Below are 21,214 nucleotides of genomic sequence, written 5' to 3' on the forward strand. Positions count from 1 at the left end.
TTCTGGTTCTGAATTTCGGTTACTCATTCCTCTTTTAAACCTGCCAGACAGCCTCCAACCCCTGAGGGGCCTATTTCCCGTTTTGGCTGCTTCACAAAACAATGTGTTGTCTTTGTGACAAGCAGCCAGAGCTCTTAGTGGGATCATTAGAGATGGTTTAAAGAAAACAGCTGTTTAAAAAACTAAACTTTCTAACACGTCACACATAAGATAATAACTACAGCTTAAATGAAATGCAAAGCACACTCACACTGTGTGGGTTGCAACAAACTGTCAGTTTGTTTAAAAAAAAAACAAAAAACCACCAAAGTGCAATACGATCAAGCAAATGCTAAGTAACACTAAGTAAATTGTATAATAGCAAAAAATCTCCATTATAGTGCACTTAGTCTATAACTGAGGAGAATAGAGGAATGTAAAACACTTTATTTTTTCTTGAAGTACATATATATGAAAACCCAACTACATAATATTAAAAATGGTTATCACATTAAAGTTAGTGATATCTTCTCACTTTTCAACTTATAAAATGAAAACATGGATGTCATACTCAGAAGTTTTCACACCTTTTAGCGTAATGTGTTGTTCTGCCACAGGATGGACTCAGACCAGGGACAAAACACGAACCGTGAAAGCAGAGAGAGAAATGCTGGCCGAGATTTAGTACAATGGCGCCCTCTACCGGTGAACAACTAGAAACACTGGTTTGTCGAAGTAAATATTTTTCAAAAGCCTTTCAACAAATCTTAGATTATTAACTAATTCGAAGCACTCAGTGGATATCGTTACTTCTCCCTCTGCTCCCTTTCCTGCTTTTTAAACTGCTCAGTAAAGGCCATTAGTACCACACAAAAATATTTACGAAGAGTCCTTACAATGCTAAGAAAAAAGTTCTTCCCTTTACAGGTTTTTGTATTTTATTATTTGTTGTCATTCTTCCATTTTACAGATTATCAAACAAGTTTTACCAAATGGAAACCAAACATGAAACATAAAAGATTATCCAAAAGTCTTGGGAATTGTCAAGTTATTTTTTTTAGCAAATAAGATTGACCTTTATGTTGTTTTTTGGTCAGTAGTGTTTTAATGCAGTCTCTTTGTTATTGTTGACTCATGAAGGAAGTGAAGCCTGCAGTATTTTAGATGCTCGACATTCTCTGACCACCTGGATGAATCACCGATGTGCTCTGAGTAATGTCAGTGGGCTAGCTACTCCCAGGAAGTTGCACAAATGTTTCATGTTTTCTCCATTTGTGGACAATGGCAGTGTGGTTTGGTAAAGCCTTGGAAATGACATTGAAACCCAGAGGGGTTCAATGTTCTCATCTCTTCTTGAAGTTGTTTAGATAGAAGCATTATGTGTTTCCTTTCAGATCTTTTGGCCAACTTTATGCATGTGGTGGGTGTAGCTAGTGAATCTCATCAAAACAATGTGCTTAATCACAATTAATCACTACTTGAAATGACAAGCCAGCTGTATTTTCAAAGGCCAAGTTGGTCTTGACATCTTTGTTTTTTTATTTTTGTAAATGAAACAATAATATTAAAACACATATTTGTATTTTTATATCTTTGTCTGATATTAAAATGTACAGTACTTGATAACCTGAAGCATGTAAGTATGTAAAGACCAGCAGAAGGATCTTTTCCATGGTCATTTATTTTTAAAGCTTTTTATCAGATCACTGACTCTTGTTGTTAAATCACACATGAAGACATAATGTGTTGGTTTAAAAGGCTTTTATTAAAGTGAAAAATATTTACAGCAATTCAGCAGTCAGCAGTAATATGACTGAAAATAAGTGGTGAAGTATTTTAAAGAAACAGTAAAGCGTGGACACGAAGTGTAAGGGAGAAAAAAAATATTACAGCCCAGGAAGTGAGTGAAGACAGCACTCGTCTTTAATCCACAGGCATCGGCAGATCTGAGTAGCTGATATCTTTAGGACTGTGCTGCGTGATCCCAGGTTGTTGGTCTCCATTCAGATCAACATACTTTACTGAACCCTGCAGGCACGTAACGTAAAGTCAGCAAACTCAAATTTAAAGCAAGATCATAACAAAAATAAGCTATGAACAAGGATTAAATCTGTTACTTTTTACTGGTGAATAAAACACAAGCATACAATCTTAAACAATCAGACCAAACAGCATCTTTAAAGAAGAATACACATACACTGTTTATTATTTCCAGTTCCTCCATTTTGCTGCCTTCAGTGCCATGTAGGGGCAGGCAGGAGGGTCACCAGCAGCAGTGATTAATGCACACAGTGAGGCTGTATGTTGGTTGGGATGGGCTTGGCACTAATTTGACTGGAGCAGAAATGCTGATCTGAACAACTGATAGGAAAGGAAGCCTCGGCCCCAAATGCCTTTGTTCATCTCTGGAAACTTTGACAACAGTTTCCCTTTATGGCTGCAGAGAGTCAAAGCAACCAGGAGGGGGCTGAATACAAAAACTGAAAAGGAAGGTTTTAGGAAGGATATGCAGTTCATGTTATTCAGCAAACAACTGAGAAATTCATCCTTCAAGGGTTTGGCATAATAGTCCTTGAAGGCGCAAAATATTTAAAACAGTGTCCTAGAATGATCTATCTTAATCTTGAATTTCTAAGTAAAATCTTGATAAATGTAGCTAAAAATGTAATCTAAACTAACTATTGGAATAAATGTTGAGTTACACATTTCATTTAGTTAATTATTTAGCTAAATATTTTACTTAAGTATATTATTACTTTATTGTTTAATTTAGCTAAATGTGGAAAAATTGATTTTGAAAAATCAACTTCTTTATACGTTACGGTGGGTGTTTGCTGTATTTTCAGTTACATGTTTCCCTTCTGGAAACCTGAGGAACAATATCTTTTTAAATGACTAAACATAAATATTTTTATACATTTTAGGATGGATCGAGACTTGTTTGCATTTTTCTGTACAGAACAAAACAAAATTGGCCAAAAACTTTTAGCATGTAATTCTGCCTTTTAGGGCAAAACTTGTAGATGTCATCCAATGACTCAGATGTTACGTTGTTAAGGAAGAACACCCAGTTACTCACGTAGTCATGATGGTCAGCAGCACCTGCAGGAAAAAGCATCACCCGTTAAACATGTAAAGTCCTGCTCACTCACTGCCTGACCTCAGCGCAGCTTTATGCGCGCTGAGTCATTTTTAGCAGTGATTCATTAGAAACCCCTCTGCAGGGGCCTCTGTCCCAAAAACCCAGCCTAATATCTCTAATCTGACTCTGTATTTACATTATGTCTGATACACACTTGCATAAAACACTCACGGTTCCTTTGTACAGGAAACATTAGGTCTCTGATGGACTACATGATAGACATGTCCAGCTTCTGTCTGCTTGTATAATAACAGGAAGTTCCTGACTGCAGTAACAGGATGAAACTGCTCCTGTGTGCTGCAGTGCAAATTCACCTCGTTGACTCCACGTCTTGTTTAGTAAAATCTAAAAAGGCTCAAGTGGTGAAGCCATAAATATTGTTATTGTATATTCTTTTCCCATTTTAGAGCCAGAAATCAAGCTTTAAGGGGATGCAATAACAAGGTTCATATGGCTGCAATGAGTTACAGCGCTTATCAGAAGTTTACAGGTTTGATTATGAAATGACATTTGGGGGTCTAATTATGCATTTGAACAGTTTTTTCTCAGATTGGAAAGACAAGGCAAGGAACAACTACAGTGAATAATAAAAAAAGAAGTTTCAATTTATTATAGATTTTCTGTAAACCTTGCCAGATAAAAACTACCCAAATAAAAAAAGAAAACACAGAGGCGGATGAAGCAAAAGTCACTCAAAATTCAAACCAGAATAATTGAAGACAGTCAATAGAAGGATGTTAGTGGAGGTGAACTCACCATGTGGAGAGTTTTGGAGCTCGCTGTAAACGGTGTCTGTGCCTTTTCTAAGGGGGTCTGTTCATGGAAGAGACAAAAAACAGGCAGTATAAGCATCAAAGGAAAAATATGAGTAGATACTGTCTGTTTGAAATATCATAAACAACGTCCTAAAAATAGGAGGGAGTTGCCAGTGTAACGACCATCTTCACCCCGATGGGATCCAGAGCACAAGACCATGACAATGAAAGAACGAACTTCAAAACCTTGTTTGCAATTAGCTCAACCCTTCCTGTTTACAACTACTGCCACAGTGCTGGAAATCCCATCAGCTATCCATGTCAGCATTGAGGTGTATTAATTAAGTGTAATTAGGCCCCTCCCAGGAAGTCTTGCCATGTCTTATCAGCATCTAAGGAATGTGGGACAGTTCTACAGATTTGTCCAGGAAATGGAGAAGCTCTGAGTAACAAACTACTCTAGTCTTCATACAGAGTAGAGTTGAGGTTTTTGTGTATTACTTTTAGTAGGATCTGATGAGCGCGGATGCACCACCTCCGTGTACTCCACTTCTGGCTCGTTGGACAACGTGCTGCTATCATCGTCAATTTCTGCATGAGAAAAATTCACATCAACGCAATAACACAACATTTCAAAATCTCTTCATTCCCTAGCAACCCACATTCACACAAGTACAGTAGATAGACCACTATCTATTTGTCAATCTGAGCAATTGAAATTTCTGCCACTTGAACACCCCAAAGACAATGACTCTAAAAGGCCACAGAAACCTTTTCTGTGGAGGCATTTCCAAAATTTCAAAAACAAATCTCAGCCAGTACCAGGATAAAAGGCCTTATCAGCCACATAAGATCACAAGACACGTTAACGAAACAAATAAAGCAGTTACTCCAGGGATGAACTACTTCCTGAAGACAATTAGGCAGAAAAAAATGACTCAAGAGAAAACCAGTTCAAAATATGGTCTTTAAGTAAAGTAAAAACAAGAAAGGCAACAATTGAAACTATCCCAGATATGAAAACAACAAGTATCTATTTGTCAATCTGAGAGTTTATATCAGTTTTCACTCAAAATGTGTAAAATGCTTTTGCCTTGACTTCTCAATTTATTCAACTGTAAATGTAGCTGATGCAGTTAGTAACTAATGTCCTTATTGAAGGATGCTTTCTGTTATTCTCATACCTACACTAGACAAGAAAGAAATACAGAACAGATGGAATTAAAAACACAAGTATAGGCATCAAACAACCACTAATGTTTAATAATTGTCTCTAAATAACAATTGCTAATCACGTCTACAATTCTCTTTCAAATGAAAATAGATCTAGGGTTAGGGTTAGGGTTAGGGTAACCCTAGGGTTTTTTTGACTAATGACTAAATTTAAAATTCCTTAGTTCTTTTAAGAAATAATTTGAAAGAAATGTATAGGCAACAGAAAAAAAAACCCATGATGGTAATGGTGCTATGGAGTTTTGTCTCACCTGCTTCAGGTTTCCTGCTGCTCCATACGCTCTCTGGAGTTCTGTCCACTCTCACTGTTAAACAAAGACCAAACAGATTAAGTTCAGACAAAACTATAATTTACAATTTAAATCGCAAGGGGAAAAATTATATCAAAAGCAATTTCTGGAAACGTTCCCAGCATGCAATAAAAAAAAGGAAAAGAAAATCCATTAAACAAATTGTTCAATCTTTCAAACACAAATAATGAAAGCAGATGGTCTCAGTTCGGCGCGGTACACATCAGCACCGCAAAGTTCCCTTGGCTCCTCTGGCGCCTACTCAGCCTGAGCTGCACTCTGCACTCCCCATGGAGATTCTTTGGAGCTTCCATCCATTCTGTCCTTCATTTATAGAGATTGTGAGGAGCCGAGAGGCTGCTAGCTGCCAAGCTAGGATAACTTAACCCGGATATTCTTGATATTAACTTGTAATGCAGAGTTGGACCTTGTGGGTAAAATGAGACCTAGTACAAATTAATTGTGAGTTGAAAAGACAAACTCTTGAGGGTTCTTTTCTTTCTACATGGTGCTAATGCAAGATGATGGGGTCAGCATGAGGTGACAAATTTTGGGATGTCATCTTTTTTTTTTTTTTACCCCTCCAGGGGCTCTTTTGTGGGCTCTAGTGTCCCTTATATGACAGTGGGCTGACAGGAAACAGGGAAGGAGAGGGGGGAAGACATGCGGCAAATGTCATCGGGTCCAGGAGTCGAACCCGCGACGGCCGCGTCGAGGACTGAAGGCCTCCAAATAAGGGTCGCGCTAACCGCTACGCCACCACGACACGCCATGTCATCTTTTTTTAATCTAGATGTTTCAGCATGAGGTTTAATCAAGTCAGGTTAATCACTGCTTAATATTTTGTCATTTTGGATTCAATGCAGCCCTCCAGGGTTGGATTCCCAACCCTGAGAACTCTGTTGCAAGTCTTCCCCCCTCCGCCCATTTTCTGTCTGGTGACTGTCAACAACTAATCGTTCCAGGAAAACCGTTTATCCTTCATCATCTGTAGTCATGCTAACGAGCCTGAGCATTCAAGGAAGCCTCTGCTATCAGGAAGAAGCTGCAGTGTAGCAAAATGCAAGGGGCGAGGGAAGGTGTTAGGTGAGCAGCACATACATGATGGACAGCACTAAGACCCTCCTCCTGGGTCTGATTGGTTGTTTCCAGTTAGCACTAGGAGAAGGCAGATATTTTCTTTTTCTCAGATAATCTGATAATCTTTCAGCAATTATGTAAAAAAATATATTTGTATAAAACTTACATACTGCAGGTTCAAGTTCTAATATGAGCATCGACTAGAGCCCAAAGCAAAATCTATAAACTGAGATAAATTCAACTGGACAATATGATTTGACAAATGGTTCACAAATGTACTCCTGAAATAATTTTCACAAATTCCCATAAACACACTAACATTTTTTCCATGCTATGAGATGTGTCTTTTAAATGTATTCTTAATCTGGCATTTATTATGTTCTTTACTAAAAGCAAGGAAAAACTTTCTGTGGCATTCCATGTCACTATGACCTCTAAGTTACTGTAAAAAAAAAGAAGCAGGTTTCACATCCTTAATTTGTGAACAGAGAAATCCTCAGCTGAGTTGTTCACAATAGTCGGTTAATTTAAGAGCGACTGCGCCGCAGATTCTGGCAAAAACAACTTCCCCAGTTGGTAATGTAATCTCACACGCGGCTCAATCGAGGCTTATGTGAATAATTTCCTGTCCCTGCTGAGTGCATTCAAACTCGCCTGGCCTGGAACAAAACAAGCCCAACCCGCCAAAATACCACCAGTGTGATCAGCACAGCAGAGTTCTTCATGCCAGCATAGGAAGCAAATCAGAGACTCCATTGTTCCACCATTTCAAGGAAGTCTCTGCAGAGCATTTAGCTTTCAGGAAACAAACTGACTTCATGGTATGCAGTTGTTCTTGCCTCAGGACTTCGACATAACCAAGCCTGCAAGGTCAAATGTGAGATATGTCACAGTTCAGTCAGAGGTTTATATAAACACATCATTGGCATGAATGTCCTAATTGCAGGCTTCCAATGATGCATTTGAACAAGTGTTTGTTCAGGGTCGCCTAACAGATTTAATTATTTTATGACAGAACAACAATTAGGTGCATACTTTTGAATTCACGGTGGAAACACCCTCAATCAAAATATTAATGCTGCTCATGTTTTTTAATTAAGCTGAGGCTGAGAGCATTTTACAAGCTAAATGGGAGCCTGTTTTATATATCCCAACAGCACTTTGATATATGCTCGGGATAATTGTCCTGTTTGATCATCCAAAATGGTCCTGCTTTCAACCGTCAAACTGACGATGTGAGGTAAAGTTGAAGCGATCAACTTTTCTCTTCGTTATTCTACCCAATTTGTTAAAGCACCTGTACCACTGCCAGAAAAACAAACCCAAATCATGACACAACTACTGCCACGCTTGACATCAGGCACAGAGTTGTTTGGTTTGAAAACTTTACTTTGACTGCCCCAAACAAAATTCTTCTCATTGTAACCAAACAGCATAATTTTTCTTGTCCAATTTTAAAAAAAAAAATTTTCTGGAAGCGCTCTGGCTTGTCCATGTGATTAGCTACAAAGGTGTAGAAGTCAAGTCTGCTCTCTTGATAGCACTCTTTAGGCCAGGTTGAAATTTAGACTCACTCGGGTTGTCCAACTGGTCAATGAGCCAAATCACCTAATCAAAAATATTCTTGGAAGACTTACATGAAATCTACTGAATGGCAATCCTGAAGAAATTACATAATCTCTGTTAAAATGTGATCATATCCACCCTTAAAACCAACAAATTCTATAAACCTGTCAACGTCAAGAATAGTGGTCAAGATAATTAAACCAGGAACTGGAAGGTTAACAAAAAGAAATCATGTGGAGCTCCATAAGGGACATCTAAATGAATGTTGTTTGGTTTTTATGTAACACATATCCCAGCCTGTTTCTGTAATGTACAGAAAAAACTTCCAATTTTATATTTTATGATTACTCCACCCTGTATGACTCATTTGCATCAACAGTAGCCCCAGAACCTAAATGACAATTATGTCCATGATTAGTGTATGTAAACTTCTGACTGCAAGTGTTTAATAACATATTTCAATAATGCAGGTGTCGTTCAAAAGCAGGAGAAATGAATGAATGGTTGAGACACACCTCTAAATAAAATAAACACCTTTATTCTACAGAACTGCTCTCCATCATCAGTCCAGTAATCAACCAAAATTATATACACACAATTCCTGTAATAATATATACAGATCAGTGAAATCAGGTTTACTTCATGTAGATTAGTTGAACAGATGAAATAAAAAATGGGCATGCAGTCACACAGAAAAACGACACAAAGGCCAAAAAATGATGGTTAGGACAATGACTGAAAGAGGAGAGGAGAGGGAGCAGTGGGCCCTAATTTATTTCTTTTTCTTAAAAAAAACAAACAAAAAAACCCAAAACAGGGCCCGCCATTTTGCAGGGAAAAAATATTGTCCACTTCCTCCAAAATGTCATAAATATCAGGAAAGGGTTTCTGTTTCCTGTATTTGTCTCTTAAGTCTTTCAGAGTTTGATTTTCTTTAAAGATAGAGCATTCTGCCTCTACACTGTTGCTGGGATACTGTAGCTGCTCCTGTTGCTGATGTCTGCAGGAAGCGATGCAACACTACCTCGCGTCCCATTGGTCACTCTCCCCTCCTTGTCATCACAGAACGACGCTGCGTCTGGAACAAGAGGATAATGGCTACTCTAAGCAGTTTGCAGAAAATGAGAGAAAAGTACCTTCCCTTGTGGATACACTGAAAACAAACTGTGTCTCATCGCTCCTGCTGCTGTGACTCATGCTCAAGCATACATGACATGCAAAGGAAGAAAAAAACAAACAAAAACGAGGACAAGGCAATTTATCACACATTTAAGGACAGAATTTATTAGACACCCCCGCTTTTTCAAACATCTGATTTTTTATTTTGAATGTTTACATTATTCACTCAAAAAACACATGGGCCAAAAATATTATCCCCCTGTTCCAGTTAGTTATCTGTATTTATTTGTTATTGGATAAAAAACCAGAAGTAATTTGTTGTAGTTTTCAACGATCTGACAAGTTCCCTGAGGAATTAGACCTCATTCTCCTCTCTGATCTGGAACAGAGCCTTGGCTTCAGTTCACTCCACAGATTTTCTACGCTGGCTGCAGATCAGTCAGAAGTGTTTGGTGAATGCAGCTCTTCACCAAGAGCGATGTATGTTTTACTGCTGACTACTTCAGGGTTTTTTGTTCTTTTCAAAATCTTCATCTATGGTTCTTTCTTCTGACTTCCTTCAAGCAAGAAGAGATTTCAAAGTGCAGCTGTGCTAAAGCTTCGCCACAGCATGATACTCCCTCTAACATGTTTCACCTTGGGGAGAGTATTCTGTAGGTTAAAGGTCACTCCTTCCTTTCTACAAATATAAGCTACAGTATGTCTTTAAGGTCAAAGAGATTTAAATCCAGTCTAGTTTTTGACTTGGCAACTTTTCTGTGGTCAAGAACTCTTTTAGTAGCTTTGTTTGTCCTTCTGCATTTGCTCAGTGCCGCGGCTCGTTCAGCAGCCAGTATGTTCATCTCTGAATCTGAATCCAATTTAAATAGATTTTTTTGTTGTTTTTGATATGATGCATTCCTAAATGAAAGTTGAAATCCTTAATGAAGGGTTAAAGGTAAGAGGATAAAACTTGGTTCAAACCACTAGTGTGCATTAAAGCTGCCTTAATAAAAAGGTCAGTTTTTAGAAGGCTAATAATGTTGATCCCTGCATTTTCCCTAAAATGACTTGGTTGCTGTATGCAAATACAAATAAATAATAACGCTATCCAAAGAAAACTGATCCTTGCTCTGTTGAAAGCAGCTAGGAACATTTTGTGAAACATTAAATCACATACGGGGTTAGTAATAATTTTGTCCTCAATGATAAACATGCTGAGCATGCACAAAACACAAGAAATCTGCCACTCAAAGGAAGCACAGGCAACAACAAGGTCACCCTGATCTGACCTCTGCATGCAGACCAGAACATGGATTATTGCTGTGAGTCAAGATGTTACAACACAGTCTGATGAGTGTTTAGGGTGGGATAATGGCTGTTAGACAATAAATACTGACGGGGCTTGTAAATGACACACAGGAGGACGGTAAAAACCAAGCTACCTGTGGCTGCATTATAAACCTCTGTGTCGTGGGTTAGAGTCACTGTTAAAGAGTCATCTGATTTAGGGCTCGCAGGCTTTCTGAGAAATGGTGAAAATAAAGTCAGCTGCAGGCAAACGTGACGTCGAGAAAAACACTTCAGATAAATGGTAAAGAAACTAGACAAGGTGTTTTGCATGTTGTAGACATTGTAATCGCGTAATTGTGGTTTCCGCCCATATTTCTCTCTTATCCATAAGTCTTGGAACAAAAATGCATCAGTATAAATCTACCTTTACTCTAAATTGACTCCAGAAAAAGGTTCCAATAAGACAAACATAACTGTGACAAATAAGAAACAACTTGACAAGAAAGTACCTGAAACAGGAACTGACTCAAGAAAAAGCAATAAATCAGCATACCGTGTTCAAGATATGCAAACTGATTCAGTGAGGTAGTCAACCACAGAACTAGAACGTTGCTTTCTTTGGTTAATATTTATTCAGCAATGGTCTGATAGCTTTAATTCATTAATAATAAAATGAAATAAAAAACAATGTTTACTAATTAAAGCAAAAGTCTCATCATTCAGTAAATACATCCCAAAACCTATAAAACTCATTTGAGATTTTAAGATGGACATTTTGAACAAAGACCAGAAGCAGCTGCTTCTAAATATTTTATATATTATTATTATTATTATTATTACTATTATTATTATTATTACAACAAAATTAACAAGATGCAATTCTTGAAAATGTTGGTTCTATGCAAATCTAAGTGATTATTTATCTAATTATTTCACGGTTTCTGTTCTGTGGTTTATCATGAAACAATTCATCTTTTGGCCATTAACAAAAGTGGCTATATTTAAAAGGTAAATAAATAATAAATAATGTATAATACCCTGCATGACAACAATAGTAAATATAAGTGAAACAATTATTTATTTCACTAGGATTGTATTTATTGAATCTTAAATCCACGTGACCCTTTTGACTCCTTATAAATATGCACTACCGGAACAAGGAATATAATGTTGAAAGAAAAATTATGTTTCTGTCTACAAACATGCAAAACACACCAAATACTTCCTATAATCTGCTGCATCCAAACTCTGCTGCATCGTCTGAACCACCTGATAAGTCTGAACACCCTTCACCAGTTCCTAAAACATCCAGCACATTCAGGAGAAGCGAAAAGTCAAAGCCAACTCACACTGACAATTCAGCAGCTCTTTCTCTTTTTCCTACAATAAAAAACGATAAGTCAGAAGAGATGGGGCGGGGGAGGCAGCAGGAGGAGGGAGGCTGGTTTTTATTTAAAGATGTAAGAGGCCTGAGTTTCTGGAGGACTGTAGATGTCTCTACCTCTCCTGGATCTTGTGAACAGAATAAAGCCCACCATCACGAGTGAGGAAACCAACAGTATTATGGTCCCAGGAATCAGTAATTTCTTCCACATTGCCATGCCGACTGCAAAGAGAGACACAAAGTACAAAAAGAAACATGAGATAATAAATAAGGATATGAAGAGAAATAAAAAATTTAATAATTATTGTGTTTTTGCTAGTTTTAGAGAAAAAAATTACTACCGACAGGCTAGGAAGTTTGTGATCCTTTTATTAAATTTACATACAATACAAAACAAAAGTTTGGACACACTTTCTCATTGAATTCAATGAGAAACATTTGGTCTGTACTGTATATCTACATGTTTATCAGCGGATTTTGGTGAATAGAAACAAATAGATATATAAAGCGCAAATGACATGAGTTAAAGTTTCCAAAATTGCCAATTTAAGAAAACAAATGACAGAAATAGACGGAGGTGTCAGTCAGGAGAGAGCTAAATGTTACTTGAAAAGCATTGCAGCAAAAATAAGAGTTTTAAGTCGAGGAAAAACAAAAAGTATCAGATAGAAAAGGCTTGAAAAACTATTGATAATTTTTATTTCAGCAAGCTCTGTAGAAAGATAATTTTTTTTGTTTTATTTTAATTTTTTATTTCTACTCCGCTCCGCCCCCGGTGGTGTGATTCACCACCAGATCTTTCACAAAGCAACTGTGCGTCAGTTTGTGAGATTGAAGAGGAACGTAAATGTTTTATGGACTGGTAGATTTGCAAAATAGATTTGTAAAAATTTCATTCTGAAATAAAATCAAGAAATCACCGAAATGGGTCCTGACTTAATATGACAAAGACTAAAAACATAAAGTAACACATCAGCCACTGACTTTTATCAGTCTGGAAATGAAAGCAATCTCTGGCTTTGGGAGTCAAGTGAACAACAGTGAGAACATTTATCCAAAAAGGGAGAAAACATGAAACACTCGCCAACCAAAATTACTCCAAGAAAGCATCTATTACTAATCCTGGGGTCCACAAAATAGATCTGAAGCACTGCAGGCCAAACTTACTTCAGGTCAGTGTTCATAATTCAACTAGAAGAAAGACAAACTGTGCAAAAAGGTCATCGACGGGAGAGTTTCAAGGCCAAAAACACTGCTGACCAAAAAGAACACAAAGCCCTTCTCATATTTGCCAGAAAAGCATCCCAAAAACCTCTGGGGAAATATTCCGTGGAGTTATGAGAAAAAAGGGGAACATTTGGGCAAATATGTTTTATGTATAAAACTAGTATAAAACGAATGCAGCATTTCTGAAAAACAACATCATACACACAGTGAAACATGCTGGCAGTGTTATGTTCTGGGTCTGCTTTGCTATTTCAAAGTCTGGACAACTCCCAGTTCTGTTCTAGAAAATGCTGACGGAGAATTGCTGCTATCAGATTCTAGAGAATGCATTGATTTATTAGGCTTATCCTGAAATATCAAAATTTAAGCGATTTTTTGAAAACTCAGAGAGACACATGAACTAGGCTTGTCACGATTACAAATTTTGCTGGACGATAATTTGTCCCAGAAGTTATTGCAATAAACGATAACATTGTCAGTTTGAGACCATTTTCAGGTAAAGAAATTATAATGCAACAACACATTAAGAGATCAATAAACTTTAAATTCTAACCAACATTTAACACTGAAACTGGAAGACATTTTAAATATCCAAAATAAATAAACTAAACAACAAATAAAATGAATTATGAAGTCTCTGTAAACAAAATAATCCTTCAGAAATGGGCTAGTTGAAACCAATGCACCAAAATGAAAAGAGAGCAAGAAAAGAGAAAGAAGATGAATAATGGAAATGGAAATTTTGAGGTTTTTTTTAAATTTTACATGTGACTAATTAATTTTCTGCTCATTGTGACAGGCCTAACATAAACACTGGATGATGATTACATTTCTATAATAATAAAAAAGCATAGCACAATTTTTGTGCTCATTAAAAGGTAGAACATACTAACACATCAGACCAAATATCTAATTGAGCGCCTAGGTTTTTTTTATAGCATTTAGAGGATAGAATGAGGAAAGCCAAGGTGGTTTACAGAAATCAGACTCACCTACTAAGTTGATTTTATTACTTTCAACAGAGTTGGCTCGGTTCTCAGCCTGGCAGTAGTAATTGTCGGTGTGTTCCTTATTCACAACGAATTCGTAGCTTGTGGTGTTAATATTTGTGGTTGTGGTCTTCAGTGGATTTAGATCATCACTGTCCCGGAGCCACCTTACTGTTACAGGTGGTGTGCCCAAGAAGGAACAAATGAGGATGACCGTATGTCCTTCGGAAATGTCATCGACGTCAGGAACGACCATCAGATATGCTTCAGTCATTGGCTCTAGAAAACAAATATATGTGTTGTGTTATAATCAGGATGTTGATGTCATTTATTGGAAACACACAACGTTGTCAAAAATGTTAAAAACACATTTTCTGCCATCAGGGGAAAAAAATCACAGATTACACCAGGAAACACAACCCAGTGATGTGGGGCAAAAACCTATTGATCTGATGAGAACTGAAGCACTTCTATCCTTGAGAATATTCCTCAAAGTAGGCTGGTTTCCATACAAAACAATATTAACCAAATAAATGTGTTATTCTTTAATTCAGATTTCGATATTTACCAATGACAGCTGTTTGGAGTTTATCACTTTGCTCAGGCGTCCTGTTCCCATTACTTGCTTTGCAAAGGTAGTGGTTTAGTCTTCCAGGTTCATTGATGACGATTGTAAAGTTAGCAGCTTTATTGAACTCATGAACAACGGCAATTTGGTTTTGTTTGTTAGCCTTCCACAGGGTGTATGTAATGGGTGGGGTGCCTGTGTCTGACAGACAGAAGATTTCAACTTTCCTCCCGAGGATTGCACTGCCAGAGACCCAGATCTTTGGAGTCGAGACAGGAACTGAAAAGGAGAGAGGTAGGAAAATAAAAAGGAAAGCAAAATGTATCAGCGGCAGAAAAACAATTCAAAACGTTTAATTTAGAAAACACAAATACAAGGAAGAAGCAAAATGTAACTGATGGTTCTCTTTATGCAGAACAGAAACATTAAAGAGCACTTTACAATAGTTGAAATTATTAGTAATTCTATTAGCAACATAATTATATCAACCTTTACTAATTTTTGTATTTCACATGATTTCTAAATATTGCGCAGACCTATGAGGAAATATTAAACACCTCGCACTAACACCAAAGGTGCATCAAAAAGTAGCAGAAACAACAACCAATGTAGTTTTTAACTGAGGTTAATGAGTAAATCTATTCAGAAATAGATTAGCAAAGTTTTCAAACTCAATGTATTTGTAGAAGCTGCAAATAAACATGAATGGAGATGAAATATTGACATAGTAAAGGTTGATATAAATTTATGCAACCAGTTCATGTAAAGTGATTTATCACAGAAACAGTATATTTGAATCATATATTGCTAATATATTCTGTTTTAATTCTTAGGTTTTAATTAAGAATGACCCAGCACTCATCACATTATAAAATAATCGCAAGCTGAACCTAAAAATGAACAAACCCAAACACCACAGCTTCCACCACATGATTATTTATAAAGAATATAGATGAAGACCAAATATGGTATGTAACATCAACAAATAAATGTGAAGCTGCTGTTGTTTTCATCAGAGGTGTGCTCACCTTTAGGATGAATTGTCAGCACCTTGCTCTTCTTCTTGATGCCCTTTGCAGCAGCTGTACATGTATAGTTGAAATCAATTGTCTTGGCTTTACCAATGAATACTCCATTCCCTTTATGAACCATATGGTAGTCAAAAGGTTCAAGACTGTAAATGAAGAATTCTCCTTCAAGTCTATCATAAGACAGTTTCTCACTTCTGCATGTTAGACTAATTTCATCTTCTTGAAAGACTTCGAGAGCAGACATCTTGAGAGTGGGCACGGAGAACAGCTCTGTGGATAGATTGAGAACAAACAATTTATCACACAGTCACTGAAACCAGTGTAATGTGTGGAAGGGTCTCAGAGAAGTGAAATAATCTCAGTCAGAATATGATAAATGAGCAAGACGTCAGAAAGGATTTCAAGCAGTAACATCATTCATTCTGTGTCTGCTCACCGCTCACTGAAATTGTCTTGTTGACGACTTTTACTACATCTCTCAGATACAGCCGGCATTTAATGGTAAGCATTGGGGTTCTTGCATGTGCAGTCCAGTTAACATGGATAGATGTTTTTCCACTCTTGAGTAGTTCGGTGTCCTGACTCAGCAAGAGCTCTCCAGCTTGGTAGTCCTTCGTAACATTACTAACCGAGCAAGTGATGTTGACAGTGTCACCTTCGTAGACATTATCCTGAGGGGAAATCTTCAGGACTGGTTCGATGGAAAGTTCTGTGGAGGAAAACCCATGAATCATGAGGTGTGTTGAGGCTTGGAAGAATGGTCCAATGAACAAATCTAATGTACCTTCAACGGTAAGAGTGACTGTGTTGCTTGTTTGGGACTTGAATGAGTTTGGCATGACGAAGACCAAGTAGGAGCAGTGAATAATGTGGTTCCCAACGCCTTTAGGGACAAACGTGAGTTCGTTGGAGGTCACCCTGGCATTTTCGACTTCCTTGGAGTTATCATAGAAGCTGAACAAAAGGGAACCCGTCTCTCCTGGTGCTAAACATGTGGCTGTTACTGATTCCCCCTCAGTGATATTAGCTTTGTTGAAGCGGAGAATGGGCATTGACATGCCTGGAAACCGGTGAACATAGAAGAACATGAGTGAGCAAACCAAAGACTGAAACAGAACCTTTCCTCCAAGTGTTAAATAACTTCAAATCAAACCACAGATAGCTTTTTCTTCAGTGCACAGTGCGGAAAATAAATATTGAACGTTTTTCTCAGTGACCATATTTATAAAGGGGCAACTGACATGAAATTTACATTATATCCGTAACATCCTGTGTAATCCAAACATACTAAGAATTCAAAATAAATTATACCCTGATTAAAGATAGTTGGAATGAAGTGGAATAACAAGTAATAAAGCATCTGTATATGAACAGATGATGAGAAATGCTGCAAAACACAATGAAAACCAAGAAAAGAGCAAATGCCTCTCAGCATTTGGGAAAATATCCTGCTCCTTATCAGAGCTAATTATTATCAACTGGTTTAGTCCTAATTCATGGGAAATGAAAAGCAATCTCATCATGAAAGTATTGCTCAAATCTTATTATTGTGAGCAATACTACTAATAATATAACAGTCATATTTCATGTCAATATGACTATTATAGTTTCAATTACTGAGAAAAACTGATTTCTCCCTTTTCACCAATGCATTTATTGTCATAATGTTTTAGTTTCTCAAATACAGAGATCATCTGTTAAACATCCTCAGATGAAAACAGACTCACCTTCCACTGTGAGTGTTGCAGCTTCACTGGCCTTCTCCTCTCCCATGATGCTGATCTTGCACTTGTACTTGCCATTGTTGGAGACTCTGGCCTGAGGCAGGTGGTAAAGCAAATCCTCAGAGGAGCTGGTTGTCTTGTTGAGGATTACACTGTCACCTTTGTATATGGTGTACACACGATTCAGTGCCTCCGTCCCGAAGGTGAGAACCTCGGCCTTGCATCTCATAGCCACGTTGGTGTCTCTATACACAGCAGCACTGGGCTCGATGGACAGGTCCACTTTTGTTATTTTTAAAGCTGGGGTGTGACATAGGCAATAATGATCAGAATTTAATTGACAATAATAATAGCTTTTAAGAAGTCTAATTAAAAGTGGGAAGCTCTCACTGATAACACTGATTTTGAGGAATTAAATGGTTTCCAGGAGGCGTAGGGGTGTATCGCAGACATGGCAATGTTTAATGTTTTACGCCGATTTGTCTAAATTGCGTCCCGTTTCTGCCGAGGTTTCCAGGGGGTTAATCCAATGAATGAGCTGATCATTTCAGGGAAATGGTCAGAAACGGACAGGGGAACATTTGTATCACTGACAGGGAGTTGGAGAGGGTCAGCAACTCTTTTTGGGAGTCAACATCACGGCAAGACAGAAAACATTTCTGCTGAGAGGTTTATACACCCTCTTCATCAGCACAAATCACATTGATTTTGAGCTTTTATGGAAACAAAAGAGCTAAAGAACTGTGTTTTTTTAGAGTGGAGTACAACATCAACAACTGAAACAACTCAAGTAATCAATAAATTAGAATATGGGTTCCGATGAAGCTCGTTTGACAGACTTTTTGAAGATTATCGTTATGCAGGTTTTCCTTATATTTTTCATAAGACCCACATTTCTGATTGAATAATCTAATCTTAAATGTCAGCAAAACATCGTTGTAAGCAACGAATCATCATTCTTTACATAAATGAAAGTTTGAAAACAGTCTGTATGAATAACCTACATGATGTATTTAACTTGTGAGTTGATTTACTGAAATACATTAACTTTTCATTAATATTCTAGTTTATTAACATGACTGTACATATGGACCCACTAGTAAATGGTTAAATCCCTCTAAGTCAGTTTCCAGGAAACCACATGACCTTTGTGGCCATAAATATGGATATCTGGATATTGGATCACTTTTTTGTGAGCGTTTATTTGATCAATTCACAAACAGCTCAATCTTTGTCTTTTCTGACCATGAAACCTTTTTCACTGAAGGCACTTGGCTTGTCCATTTGGGCCGCTGCAAATTTCAATCAGGTCTGATGGTGTCAGTTTTATTGCTATGGTTTGGTTCATGGCTAGCACTACCTCAGTCCATGACAATTTCAATGTTACTTCAGCGTTGACAGTGGCACTAAAGTGTTCCAGCAGTTTCCAGGTGACGCCTGGTTAGAGCGTCATTGATTCTGGAAATCCAATGTATTTTTAGCTGATGATGACATTTTGGGTGAAATGGAAAAATGAGGATGATCAAGCATACAGTAATAGCACCAAGCATACTTCAACATTGAATTTGGAATGAATAGAAAACAACAAGAAAAGGGAAAGAGGCTTAAAGCTGTGTTTGTACCGGGAAACCAACCACTTTAAATAAACTACATACTCTGCAGGAACAGAGAAAATTCACAATAATCAGAAAAAATGGTTCTGACTTTACATCTTTTCTCGAATGATTGCAGCTATCAAACTCCACGTGCAACATAAAGAGAAAATAAGCACCTAATCTTAACCCGTTTTCATTCTGATATCAGCAACAAGCCGATCCTGACTCATCTTCAAGGGAAGAAATAAAACATTCGGAAATGAGGATAGTTTGAAGCAGAAAGCCTCTGCATGCCGACATCAAACTATCAGACCACTCATAAGAGCTGAGTGGCTACTGCTGTGACTCAGAGAGGGGTGGTAAACAAACATTGAGGAGGCAGGAAAAGCACTTTGTTTAACAAACGGGTCGCTCAGGGGACTTAGCACCATTTTGGAGCGCACTGATTCTGGCCCATGCCCAGCATCATTCAGCAGGAGCTGGCAGGGCTGATGATGGGAAACAAGGCACGTGCAGGACTCAGATTTTCTTCTGGGTTTCCCAAACAGAACCTGAATGACAGACCAGCTTAAACTATACAGCTCTGGAAAAAATCGAGAGGCCACTGCACTGAGCCCCATCGAAAACCTCCTGATTATTCCACCAAATATTGATTTCTGAACTCTTCCTGAGTTAAAACATTAGTATTGCTGTTTCTAAATGAGTATAAACTTGTGTTCTTGAAATTGCTCGAGGTCTGAAAGCACTGCATGTTTTTTTTCTTATTTTGACCATTCCTGGTTTTCTACAAATAAATAAAAAAATTTTGCTTGGAATTTCAGAGACATGTTGTCAGTAGTTCGTGGAATAAAGAACAATGTTCATGTTACCCAAACATAAACCTATGAAAAGTAAAATCAGAGAGACTGATCATTAAGTAGTCTCTTCATTCTTCCCAGAGCTGTGTATAAAATTATTAGATTTTTCTTCTGGTATTAAGACTGTTTTCTACCCTGGAGCCCTACTTTTTAAAATATTGTTCTATTTTATTATTTACTTTGCCCTAATTTATGTATTACTTTTTAACTTCTTAGGTTTGTATGACTCTGCTGCAAAATAAGTGATTTAAACTTAACCATTTAGTAAGTCAACACATTGATTTTCTTGTGGGAATTTAGTTTCTCTGCTTTTGAAAGTATATAATTTGCATTACAAGAAAACAAGTGAGGGAATCTGGCATATGAAATAAAATCTAAATATCAGAAGGAACCGATCCAGCCTTGAGCACACAGAGCAGAGTTAAAATAGAAACTTTCCTTCCATCCTGAACCTGCCGCCTTACAGATCTGTATCTGTGGCCGATATGAAGATTCCCACCTCTCACTGCCGAGCAGCTCCAGAGGCGTGTGACAATCCTCACCAACCAGTTCCCAACTCAACTTTTCCACCACAGCAGACACCAGTGACTCTGATAACCGCCACGAGTGTTTCCACTGAACAAACAGGAGTATCTCTGTTCTTACACAACATTTTACTACCTCCAAGCTCAATACCAACACCAAAATATTTCTTTACTCAAGATAAAACAATCCCTCATGGACATATCAGTCTGTTTATACAACAACTTTAGTCCAAATATGATTTATTTCAGAATATGCTTACCTGCATTCAAAGTTGTCCCTGAATGGAAGAATTGGAGAAAAGAAAGAGATCACCAGGTTAGTGAAGATCAGATCAACCATCTCCTGTTTGAGAGGGAGAGAAGTGGGTGAGAAGTCTTACAGCTGAACAGGAGCGTGGAGGTGAACAGCGGCAGGAGGCCCATCCTGTCTGAGGAACGCTGATGGCTCCCGGTGGTCGTGGCTGTCCTTTAGGTGAAAGACACTGGAGCTGCCTGACGGGCGCCGCGCGTTAATGTGAGGATGGACCAGGATCTGGTGGGTGGGAGCAGAGGTGGTGCTTTACCTCACCCAGTGGCGGCGGTTATCAGCCCAAGCAGCCATCGACTTGGCTTAATTTGACAGGAAGCGAGTGTTGTTTCCTCAGGATGTTCGCGCCGCCCGACTCTTTGCTGTTGTGGAATGTGTTCCACATACAGTGTGTATGTGTGTGTGCGAGAAATGGTGATGTGAATAATGTTGGACTGCTTGGGCATGCAGTGCTCAGAACTTTAATCATGCATCCATGTGTCAGATTTCTTTTACCAACATTTACAGGTAGAACTGTGACCCAGACAGGGCCACCTGCTCCATTTTTATTCATCTAAGAAGATCCACCAGGT

General features: G+C 37.9%; 1 protein-coding gene across 10 annotated transcripts; it reads right to left on the reverse strand.

Moving 5' to 3' along the window:
• Positions 1–1,725: 1,725 nt before the first annotated feature.
• On the reverse strand, positions 1,726–20,905 carry pecam1b (platelet and endothelial cell adhesion molecule 1b). Of its 10 annotated transcripts, XM_028016819.1 has the most exons (14): positions 20,716–20,905; positions 20,596–20,613; positions 17,363–17,659; positions 16,420–16,695; positions 16,072–16,344; positions 15,633–15,905; positions 14,605–14,883; positions 14,040–14,315; positions 11,938–12,042; positions 5,361–5,414; positions 4,378–4,467; positions 3,878–3,934; positions 3,059–3,081; positions 1,726–2,007 (listed from the first exon to the last, which is right to left on the reverse strand). In XM_028016819.1, exons 1-14 carry the CDS (start codon positions 20,756–20,758, stop codon positions 1,903–1,905), a joined length of 2,169 nt encoding a protein of 722 aa, XP_027872620.1. In that variant the 5' UTR covers positions 20,759–20,905; the 3' UTR covers positions 1,726–1,902. The 10 variants fall into 10 exon arrangements, 8 of the variants coding, with proteins under 8 accessions (XP_027872620.1, XP_027872621.1, XP_027872622.1 ...); XM_028016820.1 differs by lacking the exon at positions 4,378–4,467; XR_003595446.1 differs by lacking the exons at positions 1,726–2,007; positions 4,378–4,467 and adding an exon at positions 11,786–11,816 and having other exon boundaries at positions 20,716–20,904.
• Positions 20,906–21,214: the final 309 nt, after the last annotated feature.

Source organism: Xiphophorus couchianus, chromosome 5 (assembly GCF_001444195.1).
Source record: "Xiphophorus couchianus chromosome 5, X_couchianus-1.0, whole genome shotgun sequence".
Lineage (NCBI taxonomy): Eukaryota > Metazoa > Chordata > Actinopteri > Cyprinodontiformes > Poeciliidae > Xiphophorus > Xiphophorus couchianus.

Excerpts from the sequence above, each read along its gene's own strand:
- pecam1b (XM_028016819.1), bottom strand. The coding sequence starts at position 20,758 with ATGGGCCTCCTGCCGCTGTTCACCTCCACGCTCCTGTTCAGCT. Across the intron at positions 12,043-14,039 it reads TAATAAAATCAACTTAGTAG|TCGGCATGGCAATGTGGAAG; the intron begins GTGAGTCTGATT and ends CTCTCTTTGCAG. Across the intron at positions 3,082-3,877 it reads GCTCCAAAACTCTCCACATG|GTGCTGCTGACCATCATGAC; the intron begins GTGAGTTCACCT and ends TTTTTCCTGCAG.